At 43.9% G+C, this 22,672-nt stretch overlaps 1 protein-coding gene across 1 annotated transcript in view; it reads left to right on the top strand.

Annotated features, from left to right (window-relative positions):
* The window catches only part of MNT (MAX network transcriptional repressor), a 67,789-nt gene that overhangs the window by 25,095 nt on the left and 20,022 nt on the right, over positions 1 to 22,672 (top strand). Inside the window, exons 3-4 of the mRNA XM_030536786.1 lie at positions 2,714 to 2,755; positions 3,422 to 3,533. Of these exons, the coding sequence (XP_030392646.1) occupies positions 2,714 to 2,755; positions 3,422 to 3,533 (154 nt within the window). The remainder of the gene's footprint in view (positions 1 to 2,713; positions 2,756 to 3,421; positions 3,534 to 22,672) is intronic.

The raw sequence follows: 22,672 nt of genomic DNA, 5'->3' as shown, positions 1-22,672 counted from the left end.
GTTGGTGGTGGGATTTTACCTTGGCTTTCTCTGATCAGAGCACAGGTTTTTGTCTGACCCCACACTACATTATAAAACAGTTCTCTAGACTACCTTTCTGATCTGGAACAGTGCTCAGGCAAAAAACCTGTCCCTGATGGCCAGGTAAACCATGCAGGGATCCCCTTAGCAACAACTCTGTTTAAACATGTCATTACAGTATCCCAATGCAGATATCATCGTAATAATTTCTTTGTGCAATGATCATTTTAAATTCTAAATTAAATGAAAGGTGAGCACACGGGCACCGTGCTTCACAGAGAAGGAATGCCCTGGCTCTGATGTGCTGAAAGTAACAGAGCAAACATGCTTACGTTTAGCTCTGGTGGATGAGGTCTTTGTGGTTGGTATCTTAGTTCAAGAATTAAAGGAGAACCTTCTTGAGACAAAATTATATCTAACCAGTAACTAAAGTCCCCGCTTTAAGCAGGTAACAGGTACAGCAGAGGTGAAGGCTTTGCATGCTGTTCCTACGCTGTCCTGCAAATATGTCTCAGTCCTGGCCTGTAGAGATCACCTTTAGGGGTAGGGACGGCATTCAGTCCCTATTGTCCATTCAGCCTTCCATGCCTCTGCTGAAAACAAGGATGCCAGATGTGATGCTGGCCTTTTTGGTGTGCATGGCTGTTCACCAAGAACTGGGTTGTACCAAGCAACGAAAAGTGGCATTGTCTTTTGCTCATTACCGAACTGAGCTGGATTTGTACCTCTGGTCAAGAGGTTCAAAGCTCCATAGTCCATTGTTTATCTCCTGTGCTCTCCAGGCCCCTCTGCATTAGTTCTCGGCATTGCTCTGATATGACTGGCAAAACAACAAGAATGGAGGGCTGTGAATTCTGCTCATTTGTGGAGAGAGGGTGCCTGGCATTGCTGAACAGTGTCCTCCATCCGTGGGCTGACTGAGGCGTGATATTGACTCTCTGCCAAGGGGGAATCTCATCTTGTTCGCCTCAGCCAAAGGACAATGGCTGAGAGCAGGGGAGGGCTATATGGTATGAGAGAAGATTAAAGGATCCATAGTGTCTTTGGGGGATGCAGAGTTTTCTGTCCTCTACCTGCTTTCCTGGGAACAGGGATAGAAAAGAGTCTAAACGGGAAGCTGTGAAGAGGATGGCAGTTTTTCTCCTCAAAATATGATTATAATTCCAGCTAGAAAGGTTATGATCTTCACCGCTTGATTATCAAAAATACCAGTTGCTACCAGGATTGCTTGTGAAAAAGAGATTGCTTGTACAGATGGCTAGACAGACACGTAACTGGCCCTTTGTGTTCATGCAAGTCCATGGTCTATGCAATTCCAGTGATTACGCTTCCTTAATAAGTGAGCAGTTGGGTGCCTGATTTTTGGGAACAGGCCCTAAGTGTTCGTTTCTCTTTGTAGAACTAGCTCTGTTTTTGTGGAACGGGAAAAGTGCTGCTTCAAAATGGATCACCAAAGCCCCAGTCCCTGGGTCAGTTTCTAGGACTCTGCTTGTTGTAAGCAGCCCATCTCCAGACTTGCACCCATTATTTCTGGAGGGTTCTAACAGTGCGCAACACACTTGACAGTTTGGCTTCAAATATGATATGCTTGTTTCCAGGACAACAGGACTATTAAGTTTTGCTCTCCATACCAGGCGTGCCGGGATCTAAGAGCGTGTACCATACCCTGAGCAAGCCACCTTGGAAATGCTACCCTGTTTAATGCATGTGGGTCAGACACCTCATGGTCTCTTCAGAGCTGTTGTCTCTCCAGAGCTGCTTGTCCAGACACATGTATATGGAGAGATATTTTATTCGGCTCTTGGCTATTTATTTTTAATTGATTGAATGGTTTTAGCCCTTATTAAAAAAATGACCCCACTTTCAGCATATTTTTAATTAAAGGTAAATCATTTTGTAGAGACTTTGTGGATGATACTAGAGCTCTCTCCCTGTCTGACAATATACCATAGAATCTGAACACCTGAGCTAAGTTGTAGTGAGGTGGAGGTGACATTGGTGAATTCATTCTGAAAGAAGTTTTTCTCTGTTTTTATGCAAATCTGGAGCACCTGGCCCCTTACTGTCTTTGTTGGGCAGTGACTGGAGAATTCTGTTTTCCTTGATTATATTTTTTCATATTTATATTTGGTTACATTATTTCAGTTGCAGCAGAAAACAAAAAGCTTTAAAGTAGGCCTGCCAAGTAGCATATGTTTTAGTTTATAATTGCAGAACTCCCACTCCGACTGGTGGGTGGGCATGGATTAGAAATGGGCCTGAAATCTGGCTCCAAACACTCTGTCAGAGCTTGGATACTATAGTGATTAGTGGTGTATACATACCTAAAATTCACACTACAGTAAATACCTCTGAGCTTTGCATCTTGTCCCCTCTTTAATGTATATACCTAATATACTAACTGGAACCTATATGTACTTAGTATACAGTATATACATTACATATGTGTATGAGATATGTGTGTGTGTTTATAATATATTATTTACATCTATAGTATAGATCATATATATACTAGGTCTATATTATATTTACAAATAATACATTATAAATATGTCTGATTTCTGAACACTTTTCAAACGTTCTTTGCAATCTCCCCCTATATCTCAGATACACACACAGCTGCAAGCTCAAGCTGAATGGACATAGTTCTAACCCTGACACTGAGTTTATCTTTGTTCTGTTTGGGTTGCAGGGTTGGGACCAGGGAAGTACATAATAAATTGGAGAAGAACAGGTGCGTAGAAAGCCAGATTTTTGTTTATTGTAACACCCTTTCTTTTGCTTGTAGTCTATAAATACTCGTTTTTCTAGAAAGACTTGAATGAAATTTGTAGTGATTTTAATTAATCCTATGTTACCCGGCTTCCTTTTAGCTGACTTTTGTCTCTGTTGCTTCCTAATATGTTTTGCTTACTACCTAATTGCATTACAATAACCTTGCAAAGCCCTGATCCAGCAAAGCACATCAGCACATGCATATTATTATTGTTGCTTATCATTGTATTAAAGAAGTACCTAGAGGCCTCACCTGAGATCAGGGCCCCACTGTACTGCAACTAAATAGTAAGAAACAATCCCTGTCCCAAAGATCTTACAATCTAAATAGGTAAGTGGTGAGAGGGAAAACAGAGGCACAAAGAGTTGACAGGACCTAAGACCACACAACACTTTATTGGCATAATTGGGAATAGCATCCCGGTCTCATATGCTCCCGTCCAGTAACCTATCCACTGGACTACGCTGGCTCAGTTTTAAGAGTGTAAGTAATCCCTCTGACTGCAACTCACCAATTTAAATGCTTTGCTGGATCAGGCCCCAAATTAAGTCCTAATCCTCAGTCAAATCACCCTTTTGGTTTGTGGTCCCTCAAACTGACGTGCGACTCCTGTTGTTTCTTCAGACGTGCACATTTGAAAGAATGCTTTGAGACGTTAAAACGCAACATCCCCAATGTAGATGACAAGAAGACCTCAAACCTCAGCGTTCTAAGGAGTGCCTTGCGATACATCCAGGTATGGCCTGCTGATTGGATAATGCTTTACTTTATGGAGCAAAAATCCAGTATTACGTTTTTTAAAGTTTATTGTTTTAATCTTTGGTTGAATTCTTTTGGTTTCAGTGGTTACAAAGGTAAAAGGAATAGGGAACATCTCCTTAACATATAGTTGTCATTCATAACTTGCAAAATTTTCAGCATCTTTGGATCTGCTAGGACTACTTTGTGTAATCCAAACGCCTGTTGTCAGAAACTCCTAGTTAACCAAAGGTCATTCATGCCCCTGAGAGCAATCCAGTTTGGATCATATTTCACTCTGGCGCAGTGGGCCACCCAGAGGATTGTGCAGCACTTAAACCTGATTTTAGGGGGCTTAAAAGGGGACGTAAGTGGTATATAACCCAGGCGCTGGTTCTCTGCTCCTCTCTTGCATTTTTCTCCTTGGGTACCTAAAACACTAGTAGTTTTTGTGACGGTTTTGAATTTCTCTACAATTTGTGGGGAAAACAGGGCTGTGCTGAATATATGATATGCTCTATGGCAGGAATCGTGAGCTACGGGCCTGGAAGCTATGAGTGGTTGTGATGCAGGAGTTGTCAGTGAGAGATTAAGGATAAAAGTCAGCCCTTGTGTAAGGAGGCCTGACTCTTGTTGAAATTGTTGCACAAGTTTTTAATGATTATCCATAACTAAGTGTGGCACTGTCAGTGGTGAAGGCCGGAAGCCTTGTTCATATGCATTGCTCTGCAGATAACCAAACACCTTTTCCTTCTTTAATGTTTGTCAGAGTGGTTAAAAAGAAATTCCCAACACGGTACTCTGTGATTTGGAACGTTACCGTAAGCATGAGTTAAAACTAGCTTTGTTATTTAAGATATTTCCTAAATATCTATACATGTGGTATATTATTGCTGACTTTCAGAGTTGCTGAGCACCCACAGCTCCCAGTGACTTCACTTGGAGATTGAGGTGCCGGGCAATTACTTGCCTACTCTCAGGATGAGACCATTACTCATCCTTCGGCTTTCTTATCATCTTTGCTCAATTTTTTGTTGGTTTGTTTGTGTTTTGCCAGGAGGGCTGCCTTCAGTGGGGGTGTGGAAGCCAGACAAATGTCAGTGGGAACCAGCACCTAAAATCTGTGTAAACAAAAGGAGCAGAGCTGTGTTCCCGAGAAAGGTCATTTCTGGAGACACAGCTGTTTTGCAGCTAATGGGCATCGGGAAAGTCGTGAGCCTTTCGTCTAATTTCCAAAGCAGGTTGCTGTCAGTAAGGAGCTGAGCTTCCGTCTGCGCTGACAGAGACAGAGTGAGCTGATCGCCTCCTCTCACATCTGGGAGTCGAGTCCGAAGTCACGATGTCACGAACAGAAACGTCTCTGGCGTTGTTAGCTGACGCTCTGTGAATATTGATACAAGTGCAGATCTTTCCCCATGCAGACTCTGTTCACAAGGAGAATTCTTATGCTGTGCCTCTGGAATGCAGCTTAAAATTCTCCTGAGGATGTCATTGGGAATGATTGGTTCTCTCTATCTCTGTAGTCTAGATTCACTGTAAAATGCTTTGAGGGTTAGGAACAGTGCAGACGGCAGCATCACACTGTAAACAAATGTGCAATCAGATCTGTAAATCGCTAAGAATTAAGCTCTTGCACTAGTTACAGCAGAATGTTTTCCTGATGATGGAGCTGTTTGTAAGAGGAGGATAAATGTTTCCATTCAGTTAATGAAATATGTGGTCATGTCCTTAAGTGCCTAGGAAGCATAATCTGCGTTTAGAACAGTCCAAAATGTGGCCGTTGACTCAGAAGAGCAGCGCACTTCCCATGAGTTTCCACCATGTGGTATCTGCTTCAGTTTTATCTCTGAAGTGCCTCCCCTTTGCACATCCATTCCTGACTTAGGAGGCTGGTCATTATTTGTGCAGACCTGAGTGACAAATGAAACTAATGTGATGCTGGGTTTACAGCTGCCCAGTTGCCTTTGAAAAATGTCTTGGGAGCTGTGTACTGTTTTGGGGGGGCTTGGGGAAAAACACCTGCCCATGCACTCATCTGTACACCACCCACCGATTGGAGCTGGAAGGCGTGTCAAGGTAGTCTTTCGTTGCAGCATACCTATCCATTCAGTCAAATGACAAATGCAGAAATCCAGGCCATTTTGATGTTGTTGTTTTGATGCCAGCTATTACAAAAATGGCTCTGAACTAAAGCAGATCTTTGTATAATTATCCCTATTCATCCTTCCGTTAAGTTCACAACGACCACATTGTGGTGTCAGAGCTTTCAGGTGCCTGCTGTTCATTTCTTCCTCGTGTAAAAGCCACTTCTTGTCTTGGAAGTTATAAGCAAAGAAAAAAGAGAAGGCGAACGGGTAAGAAAACAACGCAGCAGCTTCCTCTTCCCCTTCTGATCCAAGAGTGATCTCATCAGCTTTCGTCTAGTGAAGTCCTTGGTATGTTTCAGCCAGACTTGGAGAAATGTGCAGCGTGGGGAATGAAAACATAACTGCGCAGCTGACCAAGCCAGGTGTGAAGAGTTGTTAAATGGGGGGGGGCAGCAATATTTGAAGCCTCTCCAGTTTCAATCTTGTCTCTGGAATATATCCAGTGTTTCAGCCAGCCCACAGTATCTGTGTTAACCTCATAATGGCATTTTGCAGCACCCTCGGTGAACCTTCTGTAGGAGATAGCCTGGATTGCAATGTGTATGAATCCAAATGCAGTGGGTAAGCTCAGGGTAGCTTCTGTCCCCATAATCCCAAGGTTCACAATAAGAGAGAGCACTAAGAAACAAAGCGGGGGTGATTTCCTCTCAAAAGAGCAATGCACTGGTGTCAGAGATTGGCATGAAGATCTTCACAAACCCATCTGAACAAGGCTTTGACTAGTCCAGAGAATGAGGGCTCTGGACTTTTCCCATCAAAACAGTTAGGCCATTGATGTCAGTGGAGGATTGTCCGGATCCTGTCCTGCCTGTGCTCTGCTCACATGTGGCCCTACAGGTAACTGAACTGTTTCAGTTTCACTGTGCAAGATTAGGAAGGTTATGGGGTGTGGATGTCTACCCGTCTGCCCACTGTGGAGCTTTGCATCGTGGGGACTATGTTGGCGGTAACGCAGGCCAGGGGACAGGGCTGGGGGCAGGTGCATCTAGACAGTGGGTGCACAGTGCTTGTAGATGCTTTTGTGGATTGTTGTAGCATTGTGATGGGGAGGTGGGGAGAGGCGAACTCCCACAGGATCTGTGCACTTTGCGTTTGTGCAAAAGGACAGCATTTCGGCCTGACTGAGGAATAAGGACCAGAAGGCCAAGCATGATTGCCATTGCAATTTCATCAATGCAGTCCTGTTGCTAACAGGACTGGTTAGGCTGCTCTTATTGTCTGGCGAATCATTTCTAGAAGATATTTTGAAGTTTTGTGGTAAGAAGTGGAAGATGGGCAATTTTGTGCTTTCCTTTTGAAAAACACCTCTACAGTCAGATTCATATGTCACTACCAATTTAGATCTTGCCATGCTGGTCATAAGAAAATGTGTTACCGTGGATGGATTCAGCAGGGCTAGTTGGAAGCTGACAGTCTGTCTATCCTTATATAAAAGATTTAATATAGTCACATTTTGGGCACTGAGGGAAATAATATGCTTCCTCCCACACATACCAAAAAAAGTCAGTACAGTCTCTGGTAGCCCTTACATCTCTTTCTTCCTGCCATTTCAGTCCCCAAGACGAGACCAGTAGAGCAGAAAGATACCCCAACAATCCTGCCTCTGAAACATCACAGTAGTTAGTAATACATTTCTTCCCATTCCTGGGTAGGGCTGCGCCTGCTAGCCCTACCCAGGGCGATGAGGAAGTGAAGCTAATTAATTGGTGTTTGCACTAAGCAGACAGTGTGTGGAGTTGATTCATTATAAGTGGACCCAATTTGAAGTTGTCATAAGTGTGTGTGATTCTGTTGGGCAATAGCAGAGCAACACCTGCTTATGCATTGATGAATTTGCTGCAGAAGGGGAATCATTACAGGTCCCCCCACTTTGATTATTACCTCTGAACACCAGTGCAGTGGCCTGTTCTTCCCAGTATAGGCAACACTGGGTTGTTTACATATAGCCACGTCTGAGTCTTCTGCTGGGCTTGGAGGCTGAGACAGGAATAGTACTGCTAATTTGTATTGTATGACTCCCCACACACTAGGACCTCATGCTATGATCCTGGCAGATCTCACAAGCTAAACCAGGTCAAGCCAGAACAGTACTTGGAGGGAAAACCCCAAGATCACTTCGGTGCTGTGAGAAGTCATATTGGTGATTCAGCAGATGGCACTTTTTTCACGCTGAGTCAATAGTGAACCCAAATTCCAGCATGGTGTCAGGGAACTGCTGGCCAGGCCTTTAGAGTGAGGATGAACCGAGGCCCCAGCAAGTTGTAGGCATTAAAGATCCGAAGGCCTTTTTCATAAAAAAGCGCAGAGAAGTGCGATCAGGGTGACTTCCCCTCCCAAAATCCCCATGACTGTCCTGTTGTAAAATTCCTCCTACCACCTGCTGATTGAATTTCAACTCTGTTATTCTTGATGCATACATCAGGGGCCTACCATCGTGTGAGGGAGGTAGATGCACAACTTCTTCAGTTTCAGCAGGCTACAGTTTTGACTTCCTCTCCTAAATGGCTCTGGAGTGTTTCTGTGGCCTGCTAAGTAGCTCAGAGATGGGCCACAATGCTTGATTCTCTCTGTAAATCTTTTTGGGATCCTTCAAGATAATATCACGCCCCCATCCCAACCGGGGCAGGTTACAATGCTAGCGGGATGATCCAGTGCTGCCTCTGGTGTGCTGTCCTGGTGAATCAATACACGTCCCTTTTAATGTGGCCTGAGTAGGCCACATCATCCCATCCTCCTGCTTGACAGAACACCCCCCTTTCCGCTATTCTTCTATAAATGCACACATCAGTTTTATACCCACCTCCCTTTTGTCTCTCCCCACTATCCCTGGGAGTGTGGCAGAGCAGTTTGGAGCAGATGGATTAGATCAAATCTCGGGTTGATTCTTGGATGTCAGGGGTTCAGTTGAATGACCTAGTGGTGGGGGGGGGCTGCAAAGAGTGGCCCCCAGCTCTCCCCAGGCCCAGGTTCGTGCCTTAGCCGGGAGCCCGCACAGACACACACAGCGAGGGAGCTGTAGGGGTAGCATTTCGGAGTCAGAGCTGTTGGATCGGGGCGTGTAAACGCCTGCCAGTCTGCAGGGCGGCCAATGCCGGCCGGCCGGGGAGGGGAGGCGGAGCCAGGCTGTGTGCAGTGCACGCACCCCGGGGTGCAGCGCCTGCCTGATGGCGGTGAAGGTCGCGGTGACCGCACCAGCCCGCCCTCCTCCTTCCCCTCCCCCAGCAGCCACGTGTGCAGCGAGCACATGGCGAACGCCCGCGGACGTCACCGGCGGGGCGGGCTGCGCGGAGCTGCCGAGCCGCCCGGGGCTGCCCTGCGGCGGGGGGCGGGGGGGTTGTAATGCAGGGAAGGGGCCCCCGGGAGAGCGGGGTCCTTGGGGTCGGGCACTGAGAGGGGGGACGCAGCTCTCTGCAGAATCTGACTGAATAATAATCAGAATTAAGGAAGGGGTAATAAAGCGACCCTTCAAACCCCGCTGTAGCTTTCACTTTTCGTAAGGAAAAGAAACGCGTCAGTTTCACTTTAAGTCCGGGTCCTGCCGGAAGGCAGCAGGGCAGGGTGAGGGTTTCAGAGGCGCCAGGGTTACTTACAAATGAAATACCGGTGGCGTTTGGATTTGAAAAGCCCCGGAACCTAAATGTGGGGCCACCTTCAATCCCACAGCATCCCCGAAACGCCCCATTCGGTAGTGCTAGGGTGACCAGATGGAAAGTCTGAAAAATCGGGGTGCAGGGTAATAGGCACCAAATATCAGGACTGTCCCTATAAAATCAGGACATCTGGTCACCCTAGGTAGTGCTTTCAATGTCAAATGTACAATCAGGAATATATGTTCCCCGCAAGCCCCTTTGCCCACCCTCTTGGCTTTTTGCCAGGTATCTATGCATAATTATTGTTTGCAACCATTTTTTTTCAAAGTTTAACACCCCCTCAAAAAATACAGCGTGGGATCCACAGAATTATGAAGGGTGAAGTGGCAGCCTGTTACATGTAGGCTGTGCTTTTACTGCAAAAAAAGAGGTTTGTCTTTACATCAAGATAACAATCTTGCTGTAAAAATCACAGTGGAGTTTTTACTTCAGTTACCTACATCAAGGTAAAAATTAGACTCCAGTGTAGGGTTGAGCCCAACTATAAAAACTACCTGTGCCTCGTCTCAACTAGGATTTTACATGGAGTTAGCTGTCTCAAGCCAAAAATACACCTCGTTTTTTGCAGTGAAGACATAGCTTGAGTGAATGTACCTACATATCTGGTACAAACAGTGAATTTACCTAATGCTGTCTGAGTCTGTCAGAAATTCCCTTCCTCTTTTCCTCTACTCCCCTTCCCCTACCAGCTCTCCTCTCCTTCTTCCTGTTTGCCAGAAGCTGGGAATGAGCGACAGGAGATGGATCGCTGGATGATTACCTGTTGTGTTCATTCCCTCGGGGGCTGGAGCACCTGGCACTGGCGGTTGACAGGATACTGGGCTAGATAGACCTTTAGTCTGACCCAGTAGGGCCATTCTTATGGTCCTGAGTACCACAGGAAGCACTCAGAATCCCAGCACTTCATTAACAGATTTGACACCTGTTACTCTCCATTGTGGCACAGGATTTGTGCAAGGGAGAGTTAAGAAGTCTTGACACAGCAAAATAGTTCAGCACAAGAGTGAAGGACTTCTCATGCCCCACTCCCCATAAAGAAAACTTACGATAAAATTAATCCCCTTCAAAACAAGTAAGCCTTGCCAACTCTGAAGCTGCAGTTAGCTGATGCTGTGTGCCCTCAGGAAGCGTCGTGCTAATTCTGGAGCATCTTTTCTGGCAAAAGACTTTTCCCCCCTTTCGTTCCAGCTGGAACTTCTTGCAAATGAGCCTGTTTGTTTCCTTGCTTGGATTTAAATATTTGTGTCTGCGTCACATCAGATAAATCAGACAGTGAAATTCTGAACGTCCCATGTAGCTGTCCTTTTAATTTATCCTCCAAGTTGGGTTTGTGATCTGCAACAGCAAATGAGGATTTCTACAATTAAACAAATTATTGCGCAAAGAAATTAGCCTGAATGCAGTTGGAAGTTAATACTCTTTTAAAGTAAACCTCCAGGCAATGTAGCAGTTGTTCTGCAAAGCTCCTTGCTCCAGTGCTTTAAGTAGGAGGGACTGTGTCCTGTTGGTTAGAGCAGCTGACCGGGCCTTAGGAGTCTTGTGTTATAACCCAGGCTCTGTCACGCATTTGTTGTGCAAGCCACTTAACCACTCTGATGTAAAATATGGGTAACAATTCTTAACTCATACAGGTGTTTTGAGGTTCAGTATATGTAAAATGCCTTGAGGTGCTGTGAGAAAAGGTGCTTTGAAGGAAGTATGAGTATTGTTTATTTAGCATATTCTTTTGGTCGAAACGGTGGGCCAGATCCTCATCCTAAGTGCAGTGAAGCCCACTCAGAGCTCAGGGGAGTAAGCTCCCTTCTTTCAAAAAACTGGGGAACCTCAGAGATGTGGAATTGAGCCTGTCTCTAGCTATGCTGAATAGGGCCCTGCCTTACTGGCCAATAAGCATATACATTATAAGTGGAGGATAGAGAGGAGGCAAAGCATAGCCAAGACTCTAACTCAGATAGGAGTTTTGTTTCTGAGCATCTTTTGAGTTTGAAGGATTTCCCTCCTGCCCCTACCCCTCCAGGAAGCCTGTAAGCATCTTAGGTGGGATATATATGAGGCCCTTAAGCAAGGCTATGTTTCTCTTCTATTTGTGTTCTCAGACCATGCTCATCACCATCATCTCTGAACACTTTCCAGGTGCAGAGGTTATTTTCTACTATGTGTTAGTTTAAAACAAGATCCAAGTGATTAGCTCACCGGGTAACACGAGGGCATCAAGACAGTCAGAATCAAACTGATCAGTGGCTACAGACTGAGTCAAAGCCTGACAGGTTTCAGAGCCCACTGCAAGCCCTGTTTATTTGCCAAAGCTTTCCCACTCCACCCAAAGTCCAATGCCAACTAAATAACAACCTGCTTACAAAAAATAAGACCAAGCTGAACTTCCCAGAGCCTACAGAGGCAGAATCCCATTGTGAAGGCTGTAATGGACAAAGACATGCAGATCTAAATTACCAGCTTAGCTACTATGCTGGTGGGTGCTGTAAAAGGCATAAAACAGACAAATATTAAGGCTCAGGCAAACCACGGGAATGTTTACGGTTAGGGGGTGTTGGCTTAGTTTATTATTCACAAAAGATGTCTGCCAGCCCTGCTTCCTGTTCCTGCTTTTGTATAGAGTAGCCATCAAACAGATGGAAAATAATGAAATATATCAAACTGTGATCTATCAGCTATATTTGGCATGAGAAGGAGCAAAGGGGAGAAGGGTAAGAGTTATTTGTGCCTTGGGACAGATGGAAAGTCAGGAGTTAAATTCTGTCCTGAGTTATACCCAGTGAAGTCAATGGGCTTGTACGGGGACTAAGCTGGCACAGAATTTGCCTCCTAGGCATCCATATGATCATCGGTTGGATTTTTGTTTCAGAAGTCGACTTTTATTCAATGTGATTTTGGTTGTAGCCATAGATGTTTGGGGAGTTGTATGAATGATTTACTAAGAAAGCACTCGTCACAGTAAGGGCCTGATTCAATAGAACTGCTCCAAACCAGCTGACTAGAGAGGTATTTTTTCCCCTTTCCAAAATAAAATTAAAATAACCTTTGTTTTGTTTTTATGAAATGTCCTCTCAGTCCTATTCCCCGGGGCCAAGAGAGCACATCATAAAACCCACACGCCTTCAGCGGGAATAACTGGCTCTGAGAAGCCAAGCATTACATGGATATAGACCCTGAAATAACCTCTCACCCTAGCATTAGTTCCTCCAAATCCTGGTTGAGATACATTGGCAGAGTTTTGTGGGAGGAGCTTGCACTTCAGCTGCCCAGGTGATGTTCTGTACCGAGTCTAAAATAGCAGTGAACACACGGCAGCTTAGCTTTTTAGCTTGGGTTAGCAGCCTGAGTTCATATTACTGAACCAACTGAAATATTGTCTCAACCATAAAATGAGAGAGAACCAATGTGGTTTCCATAGAGGTTAGTCTATCCATGCTATATGTACCTTGTGGAATGCAGTGGAAAAACAACTAGAGCAACACAAGGAAGTTACCATGTTTGTAGACTTTGCAGCTGTTTTCCAATCAGCACAGTGGTTACTGCTATATCAGTATGGAGTGCCTGAGGATGATGGCAATGACATCAAGTGGATGAACAGTTTTGTCTATCTGGGTAGATAACTGACAGCAGGAGGTTCAATAACCAAAGAAGACAATGACTGCAATGGTGGCATCATGTCCAGCGTGTAGAAGAAGGTAGAGTAGTTCTACAAAAGGTTTACAGAGCTGAAGTCAAAGGAAGTAAGAGTACAAGGCCGCCCACAAATGAGGTGGGAAGATGCAATTTTGGAGGATTTAAGCCTGTATCCTCTCATACTGACTGTTGATGAAGGGAGACAACTTGCCAGGGATCGTTTGAGATGGAAATCCATTCTACATGATATCGTGGCCACATTATAGCCATGTGAATCTGTTGCTGCTCCAGACTCCCCTATAAGTTTTAACTCTGGCTAGCCATGTTTCTTTGTCTTCACTGCTATTTTAAGCCAAGTTAAGACTGTGTTTTTTTGCAGTGTAGACAAGTGCACACGTGTCTGAACAAGGTAATGAACTGCAGTTTCCATGGCTATCAATCTGACTCCTTTCACAGGAGCTGAAGTCACACAAAAAATGGAAGTATAATTGAATTGAGCTAGTTGGAATCTTTTTAGATTCCCGAATGAATCTAGTGTGTTGTTCATTCCTAGGGAAGAGTATCTGACTTCCTCATCCAATTACAAGTACAAGCTTCTTCATTTAAAAAAAACCCAAACAAACTTCAAATCACAGAACACCTCAGCTCACCTTATGACTAAGTCATGACTGTCCAAAGCAAGATTACAATCGCTTATCATATGCAAGCACTTCGAAGTTAAAGCAAGGAAGAAAGTTCATAATTTATATTCATTATCAAAATGAAGGATCAGTTGCTTGATCCATCAGATGACTGACGATAGAAATAATCCTTCGGTAAAGGCTGGGTCTTGTTCAGATTCTGGTCCAGTGTATAAGGCCCTGAACTGTGACTCAGGAGGTGTTGGTTCTGATCCCAGCACTACCACTGACTTTTGTGTGAAGTTAGGCAAGTTGCTTCATCGCTTTGTGTTTTGGTTTCCCCTTTGTCTTTTCTATTTAGATTCTAAGTTCTTCAGGAGAGGGCCTATCTATTACTATTCATTTGTACAGTGGTGGCCTCATCTTGTGGGGGCCTCTCAATGCTACTGTAGTACAAATAATATATAAAGATAGGATTCCCAACTTGCTACAAGGGGTAGAAGATTGCTCATGGATCAGTTTGTCCAGGTTAATTGGTAATGATCAGAATGCTGCTTCTTATCAAGTACTTTTAGTTTTTTACTTTTGTCCTGAGATTTCAGTTAATTCCAGCCTAACCTCTCTCATAAATTTAAAGTGGAAAAAATTACTTGCATCACTTTAGGTGAACAAATTATTACTGCAAGTTACCCGTCCATAGGGCCAGCTTTAGGCCGATTCCTTCGATTCCCGTGAATCGGGCCCCGCGCCTCAGAGGGCCCTGCAGTGTCCGGAAGAGGGGCCTTGCAAGGTAAGGCTCCAGAAGACAACTGCTGCCAAGGAAGGACCCTCCATCGAAGTGCCATCTGAAACGGCGGCAACCGATTGAGCTGCCGCTGAATTGCCACTGCTATCTTCTGCGACAGTTCGATTGCTGCTGCTGTCTTCAGCGGCATTTCCGCGGCAGCTCTTTCAAATCGGGCCCTGCACAGTCCGAAGCTGGCCCTGCCCATCCACATTAGTAAGCAGCAGCGAAACTGACTACCTGAGGGCAAATCAGTACAAATATAATCCAAATGATGTCAAATTAGCACAGCTAAGAAATGTTAGTCCTCAGTCTTTTGGCTGATCCTGTAGAGGAGAGGGCTGGGGATACACCATTGTCATGAGATGACATGAGGGATCTTTTTGCTTAGTGGTAAATGAATTTGCTGAAAGCCCCATAGCTTAGTTCTGAGTTTTCCAGTTGATATCACAACAACTCTTGTTTGTTTTAAGTTGCAGTTAGTACCACTTAATCAGAGCCTGGATACAGTGGTGCTCTATAAGGGATTCATCCTGCATGTGCAGAGGATCAGAACAAAGCCTGTACACCACTTTACATCCCACGGAAACGCTCAGACTAGTCCTTAAACGGTACGTAGTCATGCACAGGGGTGAAATTCACACTGCACCATGAGCTTGGTCCTGCATCATTGAAGTAAATGGAAGTTTTGTCGCTGACTTCAGTGAGAGCTGGATCAGGCCCTATAACAGAAAATCCCCCAGTGTTTGACGAACGCTGCGACCCATGTTCATCCCTGGAGTAGTATACACAGTGAACCCCAGTTGCACCATGTCTAGATTTGACCTTACCCTCTATTGTTCTTCTATAATGAACTGAGCTCATTAAACTCAAGTGCCACAACAGCTGAATTACTGATCAAAATGCCCGAAAATGAGCTTTGGTGTCCAATCTGATTACTACATTTTTTTCTTTCTCCACCTTTTGAAAGTACAAACATAACCCCGTTCGTTCCTTTATGCCGATTACTAGAGAAATGACCTCTTATAAAACTTGCCTGATCAGAGCCTGCCTCTGTTCGGAGGATTCCTCCTTCATGTGGCCAGCATTCACGTGCCAAGTGCTGCCTATTCATGTTGTTTACCTGACCTGATCCGTTGTTTCCATCTCATCTAATTAGCCTGAATTTCACTACACAGAATAAAGGCTTCCAGCAGCAACAGGCTGTGCTCATGCACTAGGGTATTTTGTAATCTGCAGGTGTCAGAAAGAGGAGAAACTGACTTTTTTTTTTTTTAACTCACTGATAAATTTATGTGGAGCAGCAGTTTGTAACCCTGTGTTAAAAGTATGATATAGATGGGAGGTGAGATATAGGGGCTGGAGTCAATGGGAGTTTTGGAGTTCACAAGAAATGCAGGATTTAGCTTCTGTGACCAGTTTCTCATCTCATGTAAATCAGCGTGGCTCCGTTGACTTCAGTGGTGCTATCCCAGTTTACATCGGTGGAGCATCTGAGCCCTAGAGTTTAAAGGGCCAATCCCGTGCGGGCTTTCAGTCCATTGGTGCTGGGGGCACTCGGCATCTTTCATGCCTGGGTCCAAAGATGTTCAGATCTGCGCCACCATCGTATTGTCCGGAGGGATTCTACTCTTCTGCCGCTGACTTCAGTGGGAGCAAGTCAGGATTTATGAGAAATCTTGCAATATGGTTTTGATTTAAAAATTGTCACTGTTAGAGAATCTACCACAATCCTTGGCAAATTGTTTCTGTGGTTAAGTACTCCTCTCGTTAAAAATGTACACCTTATTTCCAGTCTGAATATGTCTATCTTCAACTTCCTGCCATTGTTACATTTGACAATAGTTGCCTTCCCTTTGAGTAACTCGCATATTCATTAACCCGAAGAAATGTAGGATTTCCATACTGTATCAAACAGTTGATACATTTATTGGCATCCTAGCCTGAGCAGTGGCCAGTGCCTGACTGGGTCCAAAAGCAGCCACGGAACAATGAAAAGTTCCAACCCACACGTACAGCAGCCTTTGCCAGTCGTGGAATTCTTGACACAACGAAAGATTCCTTCTGGAGGGCTGCAGCAGCCAACGGATGACTTTTCTGTTAGCATGTTTGACTGCAAAAGACAGTGTGATCTGTAGCATAACATGATCCTGCTCTTTTTAAAAATCCAGCCCCAGTGTTTGTCTCCTGTTGGATGGATGATCGATGTGTACGTTAGCTTAACCATGGGAGATGGCGGTTTTCTGACACACATGAGGTCACAAAATGGAAACAGGGTTTTAAAAATTAGTTTTCTTTTATCTGTTTTAAATGTTAAAAAGTCTATGCCTGTCAAACCATTATCACATAAGCAAGTTAGAGAGCCATTGTCGAGGTTGTGATGCCTACCATTGTCCCAGGCTGCAGGTGTTTATTATTGCTATTTATGTCTAGCTTGTATCAGGTAGCACGCACAATGTGCTTGGAACTGTGCAAACACGAAGGAAAGTGCAATCCCTGCTCCAAAGTGCTTGTGATCTTAAAAACTGCAGAGAAAGCCTAGAGGGAAAGAGAATTCAAGCAACCAAGATGATCATTGGCCAGGCCGTGATAACACACAGGCTTTATTTTCTATTAGCTATATAGCAGTTATCCCCTCTTGCCAACCTTGTCGTGATTAGGTCGTTAGTTCTTTGCAGGCATCACATTAGAAGTGAGTCTTCAGGAGGGATTTGAATGCAGAGAGTGACAATGGCCATGCAGACTCTTAAGTTGTCCAACAAAATAGCTGTTTTGTTTCTTTTTTGTTGGGGGGGGTATTTTTTTCAGGTTGTATAGAGGGCTGGGCAGCAGGCTACAGAGCCTTTCGCTCCTGGGTGAACGGTTTTGAATCTGGCTCAGCTCTGCAGTGACCATCTGATGGTTTTGTTTTGGTGGCCATGGGGAAATGAGATTGATGGTGCCAGGCCAGCAACCAGTGGGTACCAAAGAAATCTACCATGGGTAGATCTAAGTGACCCCTTGCTGGCAGTCTCAGCAGGCAGAACAAGGATCAAATGGATCCTGGAGGCTGAGCTGCCTCTCTTGATCTATTGTCAGCTTTTTAGGGCAGGCAGTCGCTTTTTGTTCTGTGTTTGCACAGCACCTCGCGCAGTAGGGGTCTGGGTCCGTGATTAATGCTCATAGGCATTGTGATAGTAATACTAGTAGAAGTGGTCTCTTCAGGTCAGGATGGAGGCTCATTAGCGGGGCTGAGTGGAGGAAGCTTGCGCTGCTGGTGCTGTACCTTTTCTGTGTCTAGAGAAAGGACTTTGGTGCCCAGGGCTGTCGTTTGAGGAGGTCGCCTTCCATTATTGTCCACCAGCCCCCGGGGTTTACCCAGGCCGTCACCTTCCATTGGGACTCACTCATAAGTAAAATATTATCGTTGGCCTTTGCTTTTCAATCTTAGATTTCCTGTTACAACTCTGTGACATGAGACTAAGCCTGGCCACACGGAGACTGAAACAGCTGCTTCGGTTCTTGGAGTCACAGAAGTGTCATGAGAAGGTGGAGAACCAGGGTGTTAAAATGTTCTCCAGCGTGGCAGTTTGTCGAAACAATGTATAATGTGTTATGTGATATAATTGCACTCCGGAACAGGGCTGCGGCACATACAGCACGTTGACCCCGTCTCTTAGTTTACATAAGCCACCTGATGTTCCGGACCTGACACTTTTCACTAATTGAGTGAGCAGATTAAGGTCACTGCCCAAACAGATCTCTTGTTTCCTTAAATAGCGTGGTACAGATCACAGATCTTGTGGTGACTGCCAATGGGAATAGATGTTAACATACAAATGGAGGAAGGACTAACTACCAAGAAGGTTTCCAAGCCAAGTGCTTCTCTTCCATAGCTTTTTCCTCCAGGGGACTGAATGGAATGGGCATTGTGCACTTTGTGATGGGTTAGTAAGGGATACTAAGATTAAAGGGACGCTGTTCCATAACTGGAGTCTCAGTGAATTAGTTCAATTGCAATTTTGCACTGCATGTATTGTACTTATATACACCTGAGTGTACTGAACGTATGTACCCAGAAATGCCAAATTAATCCCGAATAAACGGTCTAAACATTCACAACTATCACATCACAGGCATTTTAAAAGTCAGCCTTTGGGATTTTACAGGTGCAATGATACAGGCATGAGTTACTACCTTTCCCAGATCCATTGTTCACCTTCCTTCTAATGCCTTGTTCCGAGAAACAAATGCTTGTGTAAAAAAGATGTCAGTGAAATTTTTCTCTGGCTCTTTTTGGACCCAGTTTCATATTTAAAACAAAAAATGAATCAGTAAATTTACATCTCTCCTAGGGCTGCCCACCTAGGGCTGCCCAAACAGCGCCTTTGGGCTTTCTAGAAATCAGGGTGACTGCAATCACTTTTCTCTTGTAATTCCTGTCCCTGGGGGGAATGCATTGCCTAATGGTTAGAGAAGGAAGCAGTGTGGATTATATCTTGTTTTGGTGAAGTCATTTGGCTGTTGCACTGTTTCCGTGTCTTTAACGTGGGGCTAATAATACATACCCATTTCTATCAAGGGCTTTGAGATCCTCTCATGAAAGGGTCTATAGAAATGTAAAAATATTATTTTTGTATTATTATCCTAAAGGGATTCTTGTGTCTTTTCCACCTGGGACACTGTTAAACATCTGCATCAGCCATTAAAAGACAGAGGGAGAAGGGAAAAAACGAAGAGAATTGTGGAGGAAAAACAAATGGGAACATCATCTTTCTCCTACTTTTCAGTTAATTTTCTAACAAGACTTTCCAGGTACCGATAGAAAGTATGGCATGAAATTGCAGAATCCATGGTGATAGAGTCAGCTCACCCAGAGAACAATGGTTCCATCTGTCTTTCCGCCCCTCAAACAACCAAAGGAACAGGCCATTTTAGGAAGCCCTGTGTTGGTGCCATCAGACTGCTCTTCTGAAACAGACTGAATATTCGCATCTTCACTCCAAACCCCCATAGCACAGAGCTGCAGGGTATTTAAGGCCCTTTTTCACATATGTAGAGTGTGTGTGTATTGCAAAGAGAGTTTGTGGTGACAGATCAGACGATGTACTTACACAGCTTCATATATATACACACAACTATATATGTACCTAATGTATATATCTATAATTGTGTGTGTATGTGTATATAATTTATATAACTTTGTTGAGTAAACTCTCTATGTAACCCGATTTGTGTCACTAGAAATTCTCAAGGCATTTATACTCTTGAAAATTGCCATTAATTAGTTATTAATCTATTAAATTACTAACAGATATTTACAGGAAAGCAACAATTATTGCCTATTGCATTGCACTAGAGTGATACAGAGCGTAATCCTTGTTATTCAATGGGCTGTAGTCACAGATGTGAATTACAATATTCACTGGACATGGTTAATAAATTACAAAATAATAAATGAGAGGGATTCTGCAACTTTTTAATGACCACCATCAGAAAGCTCTAGAGATGTGCATCCCACCCCCCGGTGTAATAATAACATTGATGTTATGTACTGCTGGCACCGATATAACATATTTTGAAGGAAATGGAAATAAGGACAGGATTTCCAGAGACTAGCAACTTGAAATCTTGTCGTTTTCCAGAGATGAGTTAAATGTAGTTTTTGGTTCTACATCTGCCCATGATTCCCCCTGCCAACTTTTGAGGCCTTTACCAGCATGCTCCTCTGTTTTATAGTAATGTTTTTTCTCTCCCCTGTTGCTATGGGAAAGACCCACACAAACGAGAAAACTGGCTTGCCATCTTGAGAGAAAAGGTGAAACTGTTTATACAGTTTGGGGAAATAACACTTTTCTTTGATCTCTTTCATTTATAGTGATCTGGAGTGTCATCTGTAACATTGGTACATTAAAAAATTTCAGGCAGAAGTTTGATTAAGTTGAGAGCGTCCCTTTAATCTTAGCATTGTATTATTCTTTTTCCTAATAACAACACTGTGGCCCTGAAAGCTAATCCAGGGGCAGCCAATATACAGCCCCTGGTGAAAACATGGCCGACAGAGTTCCAAATGCAGCTCACAGATGCTAATCATGAGGACATCCTGCAGAGACTACAGCTTTCATCATGCCATGATCCATCTTGATCCAAATAGCTGGGCTGCTCAGCTCACGATAAAGTACAGCATGCTTTAAAAAGGAATGCAGATGCCATCTGACTTATTATTTTATGCCCTCTGTTAGGTGCCCTCTGTTGAGCAACATTTTGACTCCCTTGATATAGTTCCATCTTGGGGATCCAGTTCCTAACATTTAAGCTCTACTGTCCTTGTGGTGTCACCTAAATCCTCCATTAGCCTTAGAAAGACTGGCCTTTACTGTGCTCATCTTCCCAAAAGCCAGGGATATTTTTAATTAAATGGAAAGTGCAATTAAAAAAAAACTACATTAAATTTTCCAGAGAAAACTCCTCCCCAGCGAAGATGCATCATTTATTTGTGTCTAATTCGTGTGTTTCTAGGTAACTGACATATTCTTGTTAATCCTAGTGCATTGTCCTTAATTAGGTGACCCAGCACCGTGAGAAGGTCTGGCTGTCAGCTGCTGTTAAGAGATTAGTCAGTAGGACACTCTGGAATTGATCACTGCAACACTGTATTTTCCCCTGCAAATTGCTCCATTGGGAGACAAAGGAATCTGATGGGTCTTATTCTGTATTTTTGTCCCTGATGCAGCAGGGCACAAGAATGATCCTGTGATCTTGATGCTTTGTTGGTATCTCTCAGTCAATCTGCACTTTTAATTTTAGGTATGATTTTCAAGAGCACCCCGGTGATTGAGGAGCCTAAGTTCTGTTGAGTTGGAGTGGGACTTAGGTGTATAAGTTTCTGAGGTCATGTCTACATTACAAACTGTGGTCGACGCAAGTTACATTTGCGTATAGCCACTAGAATTTGTGTGTCACTCGGGTACATGCACACTTGTGTCAGCACTGCATGTGCTCACCAGGAATGCTTGCATCATTGGAAAGTTACTTCTGAAAATGGGTCCTAAGTCACTTAGGTGCTTTTTAAAATTTTACCCTTTGTCCCGTTTCCCCCCCACCCCCCAATTGTAGCATCTAAAAAACCTGTCAGTTTGCATTGTGGAATCACAGGAAAACATTTTAGGTACACAAAGGTCAGTGGAAACGATAGCATAGCAAGAAACCATAACCTGTGATGCTACCGTGCACATAAAACATAGTTCCATTATTCCTGAGCACTGACATTAATTAGCTTTATCCTCAGAAAAATGTGATTTTTTTCAATGTATTCTGCACTTGAATAATGCTCTAATAGTACATTCAGAGGAGAAGCTGCAGAATGCTGATCAGCTGAGAATTATGAAAACTTTAATAATAGAAATGAGCCATAAATAAAACAGAATTTTAATTAAAATATTCCTTAGGAAATTCCCTGCAGTGCTTTACTCCTTAGACTTAAGATAATATATATATATTGTGATTCAGGATTCATTATCATCAGTAGTTTGGTGCCTCTCTGTCACTCTCCACTTGAAAATCTAAGAGTGTGTTACATACTATGGATTAAGTCTCACCCCATTTTCCTCAATTTACAGATAGGGAAACCAAGGCACAGACATTGCATGGCTTGGCCTGTCACCCATTGAGTCATTCATTGACTGAGCTGGGAATAGGACCCAGGTTTCCTGTCTCCCATTTCCGTGCTTTACACATGGTAGCATTAAAATTTAAGCAATGCTTGGGCATTGCCTTTGCTCACAAGGCCCGGGATGGCCCTGCCTCTCCCTTCTAGCAGAACGAGATGACTCAGAGTCCAACTTCCCGCATTCCCAGTAGTTTGCAAACACAAAGGCAAGCCCATACACTCTAGAGGCTATATTGGCTCCATATTTCTTTGCCCTGGGTGTTCTAATTTGAATCCATGTCACAGGCACCTCCTCCTTGTCTTTGTTTCCCTCATGACGTGTACTAGCATCAGCCATCATCTGATTTTTTGGCATCTTCTGCACTTGCTCTCCCTGTGCTACGGTTTTCTTTCATCCATCCAGTTTATTCTCTGTCTCACTGGGACAGTCTCAACGGCTTTACTCCTTCTCCACAGATTCCCTGGGATGGGACCAGATTGCTTAGAGCTCTAGTACGGCGGACACGAACTGAGGGCTGTTTGACTTTATTTTGTTGGTAACAGGGGCGAGTTGTCCAGCATTGCTATCTAAGATAGGGCTGGCCCAGTTGTGAGTTACCTTCTTTGCTTTCTGTTCTAGGAGAGGAGGAAAGTTCCTGATGGGATCAACTGATTATGAGGT

This window comes from Gopherus evgoodei, chromosome 17 (genome assembly GCF_007399415.2).
Source record: "Gopherus evgoodei ecotype Sinaloan lineage chromosome 17, rGopEvg1_v1.p, whole genome shotgun sequence".
Classification (NCBI taxonomy): domain Eukaryota; kingdom Metazoa; phylum Chordata; order Testudines; family Testudinidae; genus Gopherus; species Gopherus evgoodei.
The sequence above is the reverse complement of the archived record's forward strand: the minus strand, read 5'-3'. Positions and strand labels throughout refer to the sequence as shown.